Raw genomic sequence first — 14,471 nt, forward strand, 5'->3', positions numbered from 1 at the left:
GTTTGGCGAACTGCCGCTTTACATTTCTAGCGAAGGTTTGCTTGTGGGCGAAGTTGGTCCGTCAGGCGAGCCTAGTGAAGTTCTCTTGATTGGGAAGGTTTGCCTAATTGGTGACCTTCGCCGATAGTACGAAGTTCGCCAGATCTTCTCACTTCGTCAGATTCGTGCATTTTGCCAGATCTGCGCAGTTCGCCAAAATTAGGAACTTCGCGTTTGTTCTTTAGGCCTGAATAGTAATTCAAGCCTTCTAAGGAGATTAGGGCACGTTCTTTATGGCGAACGAAGGCTTATTGATGCCTTTGTTTGGCTCTCTTTGAGAGAGGAGCGTTCTCATCGACGGTGAAGGCATGTTCTGTGCCGACAGGGACATGAGCATTCTTGGCCTTTCGGCTTGCATCAACTGTTTTAGGGGGAATGGAACCCCTAATATTTGCTCGAGTAAAGCTCTCAGGCATGCTAGCCTTAGTTTGTTAGGGCTGGGTCACACGCTAGCCTTTGCGATATTTTCATGATGTTTTTCCATCCGATGAAGCCGAAGACAAGTACTCTTTGTACTTTGCTTGATCGAACTCAATAACGAGGGGCTCAACGGTAGTCCCTACAACAACCTCGTCGAACTGCGCATCACCATCTCGTTATAAAAAGTGGTTTCTCCCACTGTGGTCACTATCTTCTGTTTGTCGTAAAATGAGATCTCATTCCTATTCATATGAAGGAGAAACTTGAGAGAATGTAATATAGTTTTCTGAGATAGTTAGGTTCCAGACTTTGTTTGGATACTTGATGTACTTCACTTTTTCATATTTTTGGTAGATGAATAAAATTTTTCATTGACCAAAAAAAATGAGATCTCAAATTTTGTATTAGTTGAATTGTTTTTTACAAATTGAAATCGCTTTTACATAGAAGCAGAGGGAATTGATTCGACCTCTCTTTGTTTAATGTGGGTTCTTTGTGGTGATAGGATGCTTCTCCTTGTGTTGAGTTTGCTTCCCTTTGACGATTCGAACAAGGTTGCAGGCAAACTTCAGCGCATGGTAGAAGTTTGGTTGGATGAGTTCGAAGGCCGAACAAGTGCTTGATTGCTTGTAGGCCGAGTATGTCGAGTTCTCAAAGTTCAGTTTTCTTCTCCTGAGGATTCAAACAAGACTGCCAATAAGTTTTGTCACATAGTAGAAGCATTATCAGAGTTTGAATACCCGAGCTAGGATATTTGAGAGCCGAGTGCACAAGATGCTAGGTTCATCTCCTTGTCCCTCTTTTCTCTCTTTTCTGCCCCCTCCTTCTTTCTTGTAGCCACCAGTGGCTTTTTATAGAGGAGAATGGCTAGTAACCACCCCCTCAAAAAGTGGAAAGTGGGCACAACCACTTCCACATTTTAAGCTTTAGTGGCTGGCTTGGTCAAGCTATGTAGGCGAGCTTGACAATTCAGGCAAGCTTGGGCTGGCTTACAGGCAAAGTTGGCGAGCCTGACGAGCTTGCAAGCAAGCTTGGCACATACAGGAGAGCTTGGAACATACAGGAAAGCTTGGCACATGCAGGCAAGCTTGGAATATGCAGGCGAGCATGGCACATGCATGCAAGGTTGGAGTATGCGGGCAAACCTCGTAGACGAAGTTATCAAGCGAGCTTCAAGCATTCGGGCGAGCTTGGCTCATGCAGGCGAGGTTAGCAAGTTAAGCGTTCAGGTGAGCTTAACTTCGTTCAGGCAAAGCTTAATGTTTAGGCGAACTTGGTCTTGTCCGCAGAGTCAAGTATTCAGGTGAACTTGGCTTTGCTTATTTGATTCAGGCGAAGTCACACTATCAGGCGGACTTGCCTTGAATGTTTAGGTGAACGAGTAGACTTGGCTTGGTTCAGGCGAACCCTAGTCTTGCAAGCGAAGTTCAGGCGTCGAGGAACATAACTTGCTGCGAAGAACAGGTCATAACTTTCAAACCGTAAGACAGAATTAGACGAATTATATATAAAAATAGACTATCTCGATGAGACGGCGTCAACCAAACTGATCAAAGTTCGGTTTGATATCGCCTGTTTCACCAAATTCCCTCCGGTTTGAGAGATATCAGCGTTTTTGTTCATTTTTTACTATTTTTGGTAATGTTCTTGTAGGCGAACTTTTGAATTTCTCTGTTAGAGATAAAAGGCAATTTTATTTGCCTACAGTTGCGCATTTTTCTACTAGTGTCTAGTTATAGTGAAAAAGGCCATTTGTGAGAAGGAAAAGTGAACGTAGGATTTTGACCCGAAACACTATAATAATTTCATGTGTTTTTATGTTGGTTGCTTATAATTATTTACTTATTTTATTTCTGCTACTTATTTAGAGTTGGTTGAAAAATTATAGTAATCATATTCACCCCCTCTAGGCTTGCATCCTAATTCTAACAAGTGGTATCAGAGTTTCGTTACCCACACTTAGATATCACAACTTAGGGTAGAGATGTTAAACATTACCATCGCTTTAGCCTTTACTGAAGGACACACCATCAAAAAATTAAACTAGTTTCATACAATTGTAGAATTCCTACAAGAATTACATCCACATCTTAGAAAATAATAATAAAGAAATAAAATTTATGCCAGAGTGAATAAAAGGAATAGAATGAAAATAAAAAGTGATTCCCAAGAGGGTTCTAGCCTCTAGGAGAATAAAAGGAAAAGAATGAAAATAAAAACTAATTTCGAAGAGGGTTCTAGCCTCTTGGAGAATAAAAGAAAAATAATGAATAAAAACTAATTACAAAGAGAGTTTTAGCCTCTTGAAAATAATGTAAGAAAATAAATTCTAGACTATGAAAGAAAATAAATCTACACTAAAAAATAAAAAGATGAAAGTAAATCTACTCTACAATGCATCAAAATAAATCTAAAACAAGAGGGTTCTAGCCCCTCGAATATCTAAAATAAGAAAATAAAAGATATAAGAGAAAATTTACATCGCAAGAGGGTTCTAGCCTCTTGAAAGCAAACATTCATATTTATCTTTATCTTCATTTTTATCATCAAACAAAGAGAAGAAATGAAAAATATGAAGAGGTGAAAAATTCTTTTATTAATTGCAATAAAGTAATAATTTTGGATGATGTTCTCAATTAAAAGTAACGCTCCTCTCCAAAATAGAGTTATTACAAAAAATTTACACTCAAACCCCTCACCTCCTACCCCTATTTATAGCCTACAGGAAGTAATAAGAACCATTAAATTTTACTTGGGCGCCAAGGATTAAATATTAGCCATAAAATAAGTTTGTTACGAACCAATTAGTTGGTCAATAGATTGACCAATCAGTTGACCAACTAATTAGAATTTTAAAATTCTAAAAATGCAGATAGCTCCGTCTCGTCGAGATAGGCGATTTTCATATATTATATGTTAAATTTCGCCTTCTGGATTGGGAGATATCATCGTTTCTCTGTGGCTAATCATCTTGAGCATGATTTCAACTTGATTTTTTTTAATATTGGATCCTTACTTCTTCGGCTTCTATAGATCACTTGGCTTGATCCCAGGCTTTAATAAAAGGTTAAAAAATGAGGAAATTTGAGTTCTCTTTCAACTCTTATTCATTAATTCTTCATTAATATGTAAATTAAGATAAAACATGTTATTAGTGACATATTTATTTAAATAAGATAAATAATGAGAGTATAAAAATATAATAAAAATATGATTATCAATAGTATAGTAAAAATCTAGGAATTACATATCCCTAAAAATCAGTAATTCGTAGAATACACCCTAAAAGTTTTAACAATTATAAAAAACACCCTAAAAATTTATGAAAACACATCATAAAAAGATTAAAAAATAAAAACATTTACAAAAATGCCTATTTTTATGCTTTGATCTTTTAGGTTATTTTTTGTAAATTTTAAATTTTGAGGGTGTTTTTTACAATTTTTAAAGTTTCAGGGTCTTCTCTTCAAATTCCAAAACATTTGGGGGTTTAATACTAATTTCTAGATTTGTAGTGTGCTTTTGAAATTTCTAGGGTATTTTTTATAAATTTTAAATTTAAGGGTGTTCTCTACAATTTAGAACTTTTAAGTTGTTTCGGAAAACTTTTTTGCAGAATTGTTTTCTTCAACCTCATGCTGATAAAGAATCTGGCGAGAAATGGTAAAATGTGGGATTTTAACGTTTATTAGGGGCCCCATATAACTATGTCTATATTTGCGAGATTGGATTTGTAGACAAATATACAAAATTACTTGCGTTTATAGGCAATTTTTTCTGATTTCTTTCCTTTATTTTCAAAAGAAAAGGATAAGACTCCACTACTCAGAGCCACACCCAGCAACTATTAATAATGGTTGTACATATACAGTCTGTGCTTCCGACTCCAAAAAGCATACACGAAAGTAGGATTTATAGGCACCCATAAACTACTCGACAGTGAACTTGTTGTTTTTTGATATGACCATTTACAAAACCTAAAAAATAAACCTTTTTTTTAAAATATCAAAAAAAAAATTTGAAATTTCATTTTTTTTCCTAAACTGCCGCCGCCGTCGTCGCCGCCCGCGCGCCGCCCCACCGCGGGCGTCGACCGCTCGCCGCCAGCCGTCCACGCCTGCCGCACCAAAGCACTTGCCGCCGCCCCCACGCCCCACCGACAATCATCGTCCACCCGCGGCCGCTGTTGCCGCTGTATAAATAGTCAAACTAGTTTGACCAATAACTTTCAAAATGTTGTTTTCAAAACACTTCTAAAAAAATACAACAAAAAATCACTTTGATTATCAAACACACATGAACGCGTTTGATTGTTTAAAATTAACCAAACGCGTTTGATTGTTTAAAAAAAAAAAGAAACCGCAAAAACGCTAACGTGAGTAAAGCTTTGGGTATTAAAGGCAAAAACTTTGTAGCCACGTGCTTGCGTTTCCGCGCTTGTTAGCCGTACTTTCGCTACTAATAACTCTCCTCACCTTTTGCCTCCCCTTTCGCTCCGTTCTCCGACGCTTCCTCCCCTTCCTCCGATCGCTCCGCTGAAACAAAATCATGGGGGATGAAGGGCCTTGCGCCGGCCTCAGAGCCCAGATCACAGAGCTTGAATGCAAATTGTCACAGTCGGAGCTCTCAAACTTTGTAGCCAGCCAAGAAATTGAAAACCTCAGGAGGGTTTCTCTCATGCACAGGGAAACCCTGGCTCGGCTACAGGAAGACAACAAGATCCTCAGAGAGAGAGAGCTCAGGGATCAAGAAACCATCGAGGGTTTGTTGGGTGAAATCGAGAAGAAAGAAAGAGATTCGAGGGAGAAGCTTCTGGAGCTTGAGCGCGAGAAGAAGAGGGCGCAAGATGAGGCCTTTGAGTGGAAGAATAATCATTCTGGGGCGTCGAAGTTCATCGATGAGATTGTTGCGGGGTTTGAGAGGAAAGAGAGGGAGTTTCGAGAGATGGTTCTGATGGTCGCAGGGCAGAAGAAGGAGGGCATCGAGTCTCAGGCTCTGAGGGGTTCTGAAGAGAATTGTGCTCTCGACGGAAAAGGGAAAGGAGAGGAAATTTTTCATGTTAAGGAGAAAGAGAAGGGGCATGGAAGTGAGACTGATTATGATGACGAGGTTCCTCTTAGCCATTTTGCGAGGAAGAGACTTGCAGGTGGTTCTCATTCTTCAAAACAATGTCTTGTTTCCCCGAAGCCGTGGGAATTTGCGAGCAATGGAGGAAAAAGAACCTCTTCTGGTGAGGAAAATGTGCGAATTCCATCAGGTTCAGCAATGGGAGAACAAAAGGTCGGCAAAGGGACCTCTGCCCAAGTTTTTGGTTTATTTTTTTTAACCTTTTTTAATGCGCTGAATTTTATTTAGTTCTGTGGATGTTGGTGAACTTTCCGCAGGAGAAAAATGTATAGAGAGAGAAATTAGAGGATAAAATTGTAGGCTATTTTCATTTTAGGGCGTTTTAATATGCTTTGGAATTAGGGTTCAAAGGAAAATATTGAAAAGGCCGTCTTTGTTTTTACAGGAGAGGCAAAAAGTTCCAAGGCCGAGGAAAAAACCTAAACTGACAGATCTGCATTGCTCGGCATCAGCAAGAAATCCTGGTTCTGCTGGCTTCAGTGGCGTATGTAGTCTATCTTTTTGTTATTATCTCAAGAGAATGAGACATAATACTAACTTAATGAATGGTAGTGGTATTTGTAGCTTGTCTACTTGAGTGTTCTAGTAGTTTGGGACATATTCTCATATATATTTATATTTATATACATGACTGCTAAAAGGTGGTCGAAATGTCTGTCTAGCCTTATACTTGGACAAAGTTTTTTCTAGTACCTGAAAACAACTGTCGATTAATCGAATTTTTCTAGTGAGGTTTAAGATTACTCTTCACAAATCACCGAGATTTTCCTCTGAAAATCTCGTGCTCAAAGTCGCTATGGAGAAGACGCTCTCAAAGCCACCGCCAAGCAAAAAAATCGCCTCGAGAATCTCTCAACCAATTTTTCGTGCACAGGGTTCTCTTTTATAGGGGAACCCTAGCGATAGGCTGTCGTGACCTGTCAACGACCTCGCCTGCCGCCTTCAACTCGGCCTAAAGCATTGCCATGCGTCGACTCGACCTTCGCCTGTAGCTCGAGCTTGCCTGCGCTCGACTCAACCTCGCTTCATGCAACTCAACTCGACCTCGCAGCTCAAGCTGGAAGGCTCGCCTGAAGGACCGCCTTGCCTGCGTCGTCGACACTCACCGGAAGGTTTGGGTTGCTTACAACTTAAGGACCAACAATATATATATATTATATATATATATATATATATATATATATATAATAGTTATATATATATATATATTATATATATATATATATATATTATATATATATGAGAAATATGAGTATGCTTGGTAACCAAGCACAAATTTTTATGCTTGGCTAGTGATGTTGTCACATCCCATACCACCTCATTAACCATGTGATGTGGCTCCCAGGCCATTTGAATGAGTGAAGAGAGAATGTGACACTCACTACCTAAGCATAAACTTTTTGTGGCTTGGGTACCGAAGATACCCATATTTCTCTCTCTCTCTCTCTCATCTATATGATATATATATATATTATATATATATATATATATATATAGTTGTAAGATTAGGGTTAGTTTCTCTCATTGAGACACCCCTCTTTTATATTAATGTATTCTTACAACTAGGTCCTTACAATATTGACTAATTCACTTAGTATCTAAATAACTCAATACTCCCCCTCAAGATGGGCGATAGATATCAATCATCCCTATCTTGTTACAAAAGATATCATACTCTCTAGAACCTAATCCTTTTGTTAAACAATCAGCTAACTGCTCTTCTGATTTCACATAGCTCAAAGTCAGAACTCCTCTATTCAGTTGCTCCTTGATAAAGAACCGATCAATCTCCACATGTTTGGTGCGATCATGCTGAACTGGATTGTTTGCAATATTAATCGCCGATTTGTTGTCACACCAAAGTTGTAAGGAGTCTCTTCTAAACAAGCGCAGCTCAGATAATATGTTTTTTACCCACATCAACTCGCACAGACTAATTGCCATAGCTCTGTACTCGGCATCAGCTGTAGACCTAGCCACCACATCTTGCTTCTTGCTACGCCAAGATACGAGATTGCCTCCAACAAATACACAGTAGCCTGTAGTAGATCTACGATCATCCATACAACTCGCTCAATCAGCATCACAATAGCCTTCAATTCTCAAATGTCTAAAACTCCTGAACCATAACCCCTTTCCTGGGCTTCCTTTAATATACCTAAGAATTCTGCGAACTGCCTTCATATGCTGCTCTCTGGGATCATGCATATATCTACTCACCACACTCACTGCATGAGTAATATCAGGTCTCGTATGGCATAAATATATAAGTCGTTCAACCAATCTTTGATATTGCTCTTTACTCACAGGGTCCCCACCCTCGGCACTCATCTTATGATTCTGCTCAATAGGAGTAGATGCAACTCTGCACCCCAACATCCCTGTCTCTGAGAGAAGATCCAGAGCATACTTTCGCTGAGAGAGCACTATATCCTTTCGCAACCTTGCAATTTCAATTCCGAGAAAGTACTTCAACTGCCCCAGATCTTTAACTTCAAATTCCTCTCCTAATTTCTTCTTCAACAGTAGGATTTCCTCAGCGCCATCTCCAGTGATTACAATATCATCAACATAGACCGTCAAGATAGTGATACGAGTTTTGGAGTGCCTGTAAAACACAGTATGATCATCATTGCACTGCTTGTACCCCATACCACAAACTGCCAACCTGAATCTATCAAACCATGCCCTCGGAGACTGTTGTAACCCATACAAAGACTTCTTCAACTTGCACACCTTCCCAGCTACTTGAGAAGTAGTGAAGCCTGGTGGAATCTCCATATATACCTCCTCTTGAAGATCTCCATGTAAAAAGGCATTCTTGACATCTAGCTGATGTAGTGGCCAATTAAAGTTGGCAGCACATGACACCAACACTCTAACAGTACTCATCTTTGCTACTGGAGCAAATGTCTCGTCATAGTCAATACCATATGTTTGGCTGTAGCCTTTAGCAATCAATCTGGCCTTGTATCTGTCGATCTTGCCCTCTGGAGTTAGCTTAACCGTATACACCCACTTACATCCAACAGCACGCTTCCCAGCTGACAAAGGTACCAACTCCCATGTGTCATTCTTCTTCAAGGCCTGGAGTTCCTCGTGCATGGCATTCAACCACCTAGGATCTTGCTTAGCTACCTGCCAGTTGTTAGGTACAGACACTGAATGCAACGATGCAATGAATAACTTATATGCAGGTGGAATGAATGCATATGAAATGTAATTCGTAATATCAGTATCCCAATTACCAAACTTAGCTCGAGGTTTTCCAGCATTGAGTCTAGAGGTTCTGCGGGGCAAGACAGGAGTATCAGAGGAATTAGGGAAGGAATCGTTACCTATCGACTCAGGTGGAGGAGAAGAGCAAGGCACTGGAGAGGAAGAGGAAGGCACTAGAGAGGAGGGACTTGGGTCATCAACATTTGTGGGTACTGACACAGGCACGGGAGGCGGCTCATGCTGCTGTTTCTGTCTCCTCGTGTATACTCTCAGCTCCCCCTGACTTTGACTACCAACTCCTAAGTCACCACCACTACTCGGCGATGTACCATCACTACTCCGTGACTCAATAGGACATGGAATCATCCCGACCACAATATCATTCTCATTCTCCCCCTCTCTACTAGCATCAGTAGAGCCATCTCCAAACAAGGAACTCAATTCCGTCTTCTCCTCATAAAAAGGTTCAAACTCCCGAAAAGTCACATCCATACTAACAAACAGCCTTCTTTCAGTGGGACACCAACACTTGTATCCTTTTTGACTTGATGAGTAGCCAACAAAGATACATTTAACTGCTTGCGGATCCAGTTTACTCACCATCAACCTGTGATCTCTCACATAACATGTGCATCCAAACACTCTTGGTGGAACAACAAAAACATTCGAGCCCAAAAGCATCTCACATGGTGTCTTCATCCCTAATACTCTTGATGGCATCCTGTTGATCAAATAAGCTGCTGTCATAACAGCCTCACTCCATAAAAACTTAGGCACATTCATTGTCAACATCAATGAGCGTGTCACTTCCAATAGATGCCTGTTCTTACGCTCAGCCATCCCATTCTGAGCAGGGGTGTCTGGACAGGTGGTTTGATGAATAATTCCCTGATTAGAGATGAAAGCTGCAAACTCCTTATTGACATACTCAGTCTCATTATCTGTTCGAAGAATCTTCACCTGCACTCCAAACGGTGTCTTCACATAGGCCGAGAAATCTTGAAAACATTTGTAAACCTCTGATTTCTGCTTCATCATGTATATCCAGGTCATACGTGAATAACAATCAATGAAAGTAACAAACCATCTAAAACCACTGATAGAGGTAGTAGGACATGGTCCCCAAACACCTGCACTCCAAATTGTGTCTTCACATAAGCCGAGAAATCTTGAAAATATTTGTAAACCTCTGATTTCTGCTTCATCATGTATATCCAGGTCATACGTGAATAACAATCAATGAAAGTAACAAACCATCTAAAACCACTGATAGAGATAGTAGGACATAGTCCTCAAACATCAGAATGGACAAGTACAAATGGTTCACAACTTCGAAGACCAATCATTCTATAAGTAGAACGAGTATGTTTTCCAAGTTCACATGCATTACAAAATAACTCTTTTCTATCCACTTTCTTCATTAACTCAGGTTCTAATCTATTTAAACTCTCAAAAGATAAATGCCCTAACCGGCAATGTTGAAGCATCGCTTCTGCCTCTGGCCCTCCGCTAACAGTAGCAGCAATCATTGCTGTCTCCCTGTCCAAATACCAAAGACCATCACGTCTGATACCAGTCCCAATCCTCCTCCCCGTTTCCTTCTCTTGAAAGACACACAAATCTCGATCAAATAACACGGTGCAATTTAATTGATCAATGAGAGAGCTAACTGAGAGTAAGTTAACTGGAAATGAAGGAACATGCAATACAGATGACAAGGTAACAGATGAAGTGCAATGGACCGAGCCAGTACCCCTTGTTTTCGCCAAAAGTCGAATTTGTTGTCGAATTCATTATATCTTCGGTCGATTACAATAAATTCAAGGAACATGCAATACTGATGACAAGGTAACAGATGAAGTGCAATGGACCGAGCCAGTACCCCTGATAGGTTGGAATGTCCCATCAGCAGTCTGAACTGTCTCAAGATGCATATGCTTACTCGGATAATATAATACAAACTCACTAGATGTTCCTGTGACATGTCTAGATGCACCTGAGTCTATGATCCAATCAACATGAGTTTTAGTGGATGCAAGTGCCTGAACCTATGTACCTTTGTTCGCATGAGCATAACCAATAAAGTTACCAAAACATGTAGTGGTAGCCAGATCCTGGGTGACTTGTCCCTTGCCCTTCGAACTCTCAGCCTGGAGCTTGAACAGACGTAGTTCCTCCAGCTCTGTTATTTCAGCTCCAGTCATCCCAGTAGTAGTCTGAGACTCATCTGTCACAGCTAGGTGAGCAACTCTTTGGCCTACACGCCCCCTGCCTCCTCGACCTGCACGGCCACCAGTCTGACCACGTTCACCCCTGTTCCTTTCTCTGGGTGGCTTAGGACACATCTGTCTCAGATGCCCTACCTCTCCGCAGTTGAAGCACTGTCTAGTCTCCCCTTTGAATCCAGTGTTATCCGGGTTGGATACCACCAGTGCAGACTTCCCCCCTGGAAGTCCACCTATCCCAGACTGTAGCCTGATACGGCTCTCCTCATGTATCATGGCCGAGACTGCCTTCTCCAGTGGTGGGATCTTCGTCTGGGCTAGTAACAATACCGTCCTCTGCTCATACGCTGGAGCCAAACCTCGGAGAAACAACATGGTCCTCTTCTGCAAAGAGGCCTCGCGCTCCTTGCACTCCGGGTCCTTGCAGCTCGCTAGGGGCGAGAAGTGATCGTGATCGAGCCACAAGCGCTCTAGCTCTGTGGCGTACTCCTGTACAGTCCTCTCTCCCTGGACTATAGCGCTGATCTCCTTCTCGATCTGGAATACCCTCAGGTTATTCAACTTCTGGATGATCTCCTCCATCGGATTTTTTTCAGTCATCGTCATCGATCCAACTTATATTCTTGTGGTGCGCAACCAAAAAATCCGGCAGCACTTCGACAGCACAACAAGAGAGATAGATCAATAATAATTCCTGTTTTACCAAGGAAACAAGAACCAAAAACAAGATATCTCAACAAAGTAAGATATCAGCTCTTCTCTCATCAGTTCTAGGACTGACTTGTCGAGGGAACCTAAATAAACTATTACAAATCAAGAACCTCTCCTTTTTTTTTATAATCATCTGATACATATTACAAATCCATTTTTCCTCCTTTTTCTTTTCTTTTCTTTTCTTTTTTTTCTTTCCCCTTTTTTTTTGACAGACGTTAATCAACAGAAACCAATCAAATCACTAAGCCATTTTCATCATCGTTCAAAGAACTGCGCTCCCCATTTTCTTCTCTTTTTTTTCTTCTTCTCTTGGATCTGATCAGCAACACTCCCTGCAGATCAAAGAACCAAGCTCCGAACCGTGATTCCTCCAGCTCTCGCCATCGGACTCTCCCCCGTAGCCGCGATCACATCACCGACTTGCTGCTCCTCCATCGACTCCGGCCTCCTCTGCATCCGACTGTCTCCTCCTTCCTTACAGTCGTCGTGGTCGCAGCCTCTTGCCCTACCGTCGTCGTGGTCGCACCATACCCGCCGCCGGTCACGTCACCGACGCCTTGCTCCTCCGTCGACGCTTCCTTACAAGAGAACTCCACAGCAGGCCTCCTACTCGTTGATGATCTTCGGAGGCCCTCTGGTGAAGACGAAGCCCGATGATGAAGACCAAAGCCCTCAGATTTGTTCGGGTTGGATTTCGTCGGGTTGAAGAGGGGGCGGGGTTGGATTTCGTCGGGTTGAAGAGGGAGGCGGCTAGGTTAGGGCTTTGATACCATGTTGTAAGATTAGGGTTAGTTTCTCTCATTGAGAGACCCCTCTTTTATATTAATGCATTCTTACAACTAGGATATATATATATATATCCTTTTCTTTGAGAAATATGCATGGGAAATTTATTACATCAACAATGTTATCATGTGGAACATTATTTCTGCAGTCATACTTTCAAAATCTCTCCTTTTTTCTTTCTCTAATCGTTTCCAATCCCACTTTAGATTTCTGGACAAACGCCTCCAGGAGATCTCTGTAGAATCCTGTGGGTTGTTATTTCTTCTATAGTTTTTCAAATGCCTGACTGCTTGACCAGACATCGCACAAATATCTGAGTGAGAAATCCAGTTTGAATTTGAAATGTTTGAAGGCTGATTTCTAGCGATATTTGGGAAACTAGTACTGTCGGAAGTAGGGTTTTTCTATCCTTGTATAATTCTATGAATACCTATCAGATGAGAGTTTAGGCATAACATTGAGATCAACCAATTAAAGGGGATCTCTTCTGATTGTGAGTCTCTCCCTTATTCTCTATTCTCTCTTTTATGTCCTATTTTTTCTCAATAATAAGAGGATGTCATCCGAGGATATAAGATTTATTCTGAAGGATTTTGGGAAACTTATTCTCACGGACTTAAAATTTCTTCATCTTGTTGAATTATATAAGTATCTGTGAGATGAGATTTTAGGTATAACTTTGGATTTACTTTGAGATCAACCAACAAAGGCGATCTCTTCTGATTGTACGTCTCCTCTCTTCTCTCTGTGTTCTATGCTCTCTTGATAATGGATGTTGTCTGAGAGCTCCTTAAATTTGTTTGACTGCAATTGTCATCATATTATTATGTATCTTTGCTTTGATTTTTGATGTGTATGTTTGTGTTTCAGTAACGAATAAGAAGAGAAAATTTGTCTGGGTTTACTCTGTAAAGACAGATCTCATAGTTAATCTGGCTTCTCTGAGACATTTACATCTTTTTATGCTTGTCTATGATATAATGTTTTTATGTCTGAGGTTTCTTTTCTCAAAGTTCGTTGCTAAATGAAAGCTTGCTTGCTGAAATTCTCACAGGTTCTTGATGGCGTAATTCGAAGATACCGCAAAAGGTATTAGTTAATATCTAGAAAATTTATTCAATTATCTAATTTAATGGGTTGCATGTGTTGTGTCTTTTTCCTTCCAGCATGGGTGATCGTCATTCTATCAGGGACTTTAATAACCAAAAATGTCGGGCATATACTGGACGAACTCCATCTCCTGAACAACGGGAAAATGCAGTAAAGAGAGCTCTAACATTTTGCAAAAGTTTGAGGTCTTGCAACCCCTCATTCATTAGATCAATGGCCATGTCACATGTCTCTGGTGGTTTTTGGTTTGTAAGTTACTGATAACTGAAACAAGTTATTACATTTGTAACCAACAAATTCAGACACTTAAATTTGAAGTTTCTGTTGTTGTTCTTAGTGTCTTCCTGCGAACTTCTGCAAGGAGTACCTCCCTGCTAATGATCTGAAAATGATATTAGTAGATGAGAGGGGTTTCGAGTATGTGGTCAACTACTTTGGCAGTAAAACTGCTTTTAGTGGTGGATGGCGAGGTTTCGCTTTGGCTCATAAATTGGAATTTGGTGACACGTTAATATTTGAATTACATGAGCCAGCAAGATTTAAGGTACAACTATCTTTTGCATACAACTGTTCATTGTACTTCACATAACAATCATCCTTACTTATTCATGATAGTCATCAACTGATTTGCATTTGTAATCCTCTGTTTATTGTCTTTTGATTGATTTCCATATACCATCCTAATAATTCCTTCTCTTTCATTGATGTTTTTTGGGGTTATAAAATTTTAAATTTATACTTCAACTCCCACGAGCGCGCATATCCGGCCTTCTTTATTTTTCTTGTGCAAAATGAAGTAACGGTGCCACAGGTGCATCAATGGCTGTGGTG

At 40.5% G+C, this 14,471-nt stretch overlaps 1 protein-coding gene across 1 annotated transcript in view; it reads left to right on the forward strand.

The window, feature by feature from the left end:
* Window positions 4,884-14,471, forward strand: part of LOC109844895 — an 11,309-nt gene continuing 1,721 nt past the window's right edge. Inside the window, exons 1-5 of the mRNA XM_020414066.1 lie at window positions 4,884-5,739; window positions 5,972-6,070; window positions 13,585-13,619; window positions 13,697-13,889; window positions 13,978-14,184. Coding sequence (XP_020269655.1) covers window positions 5,008-5,739; window positions 5,972-6,070; window positions 13,585-13,619; window positions 13,697-13,889; window positions 13,978-14,184 — 1,266 coding nt within the window. The 5' untranslated portion in view covers window positions 4,884-5,007. The remainder of the gene's footprint in view (window positions 5,740-5,971; window positions 6,071-13,584; window positions 13,620-13,696; window positions 13,890-13,977; window positions 14,185-14,471) is intronic.

Source organism: Asparagus officinalis, chromosome 6 (assembly GCF_001876935.1).
Source record: "Asparagus officinalis chromosome 6, Aspof.V1, whole genome shotgun sequence".
NCBI lineage: Eukaryota > Viridiplantae > Streptophyta > Magnoliopsida > Asparagales > Asparagaceae > Asparagus > Asparagus officinalis.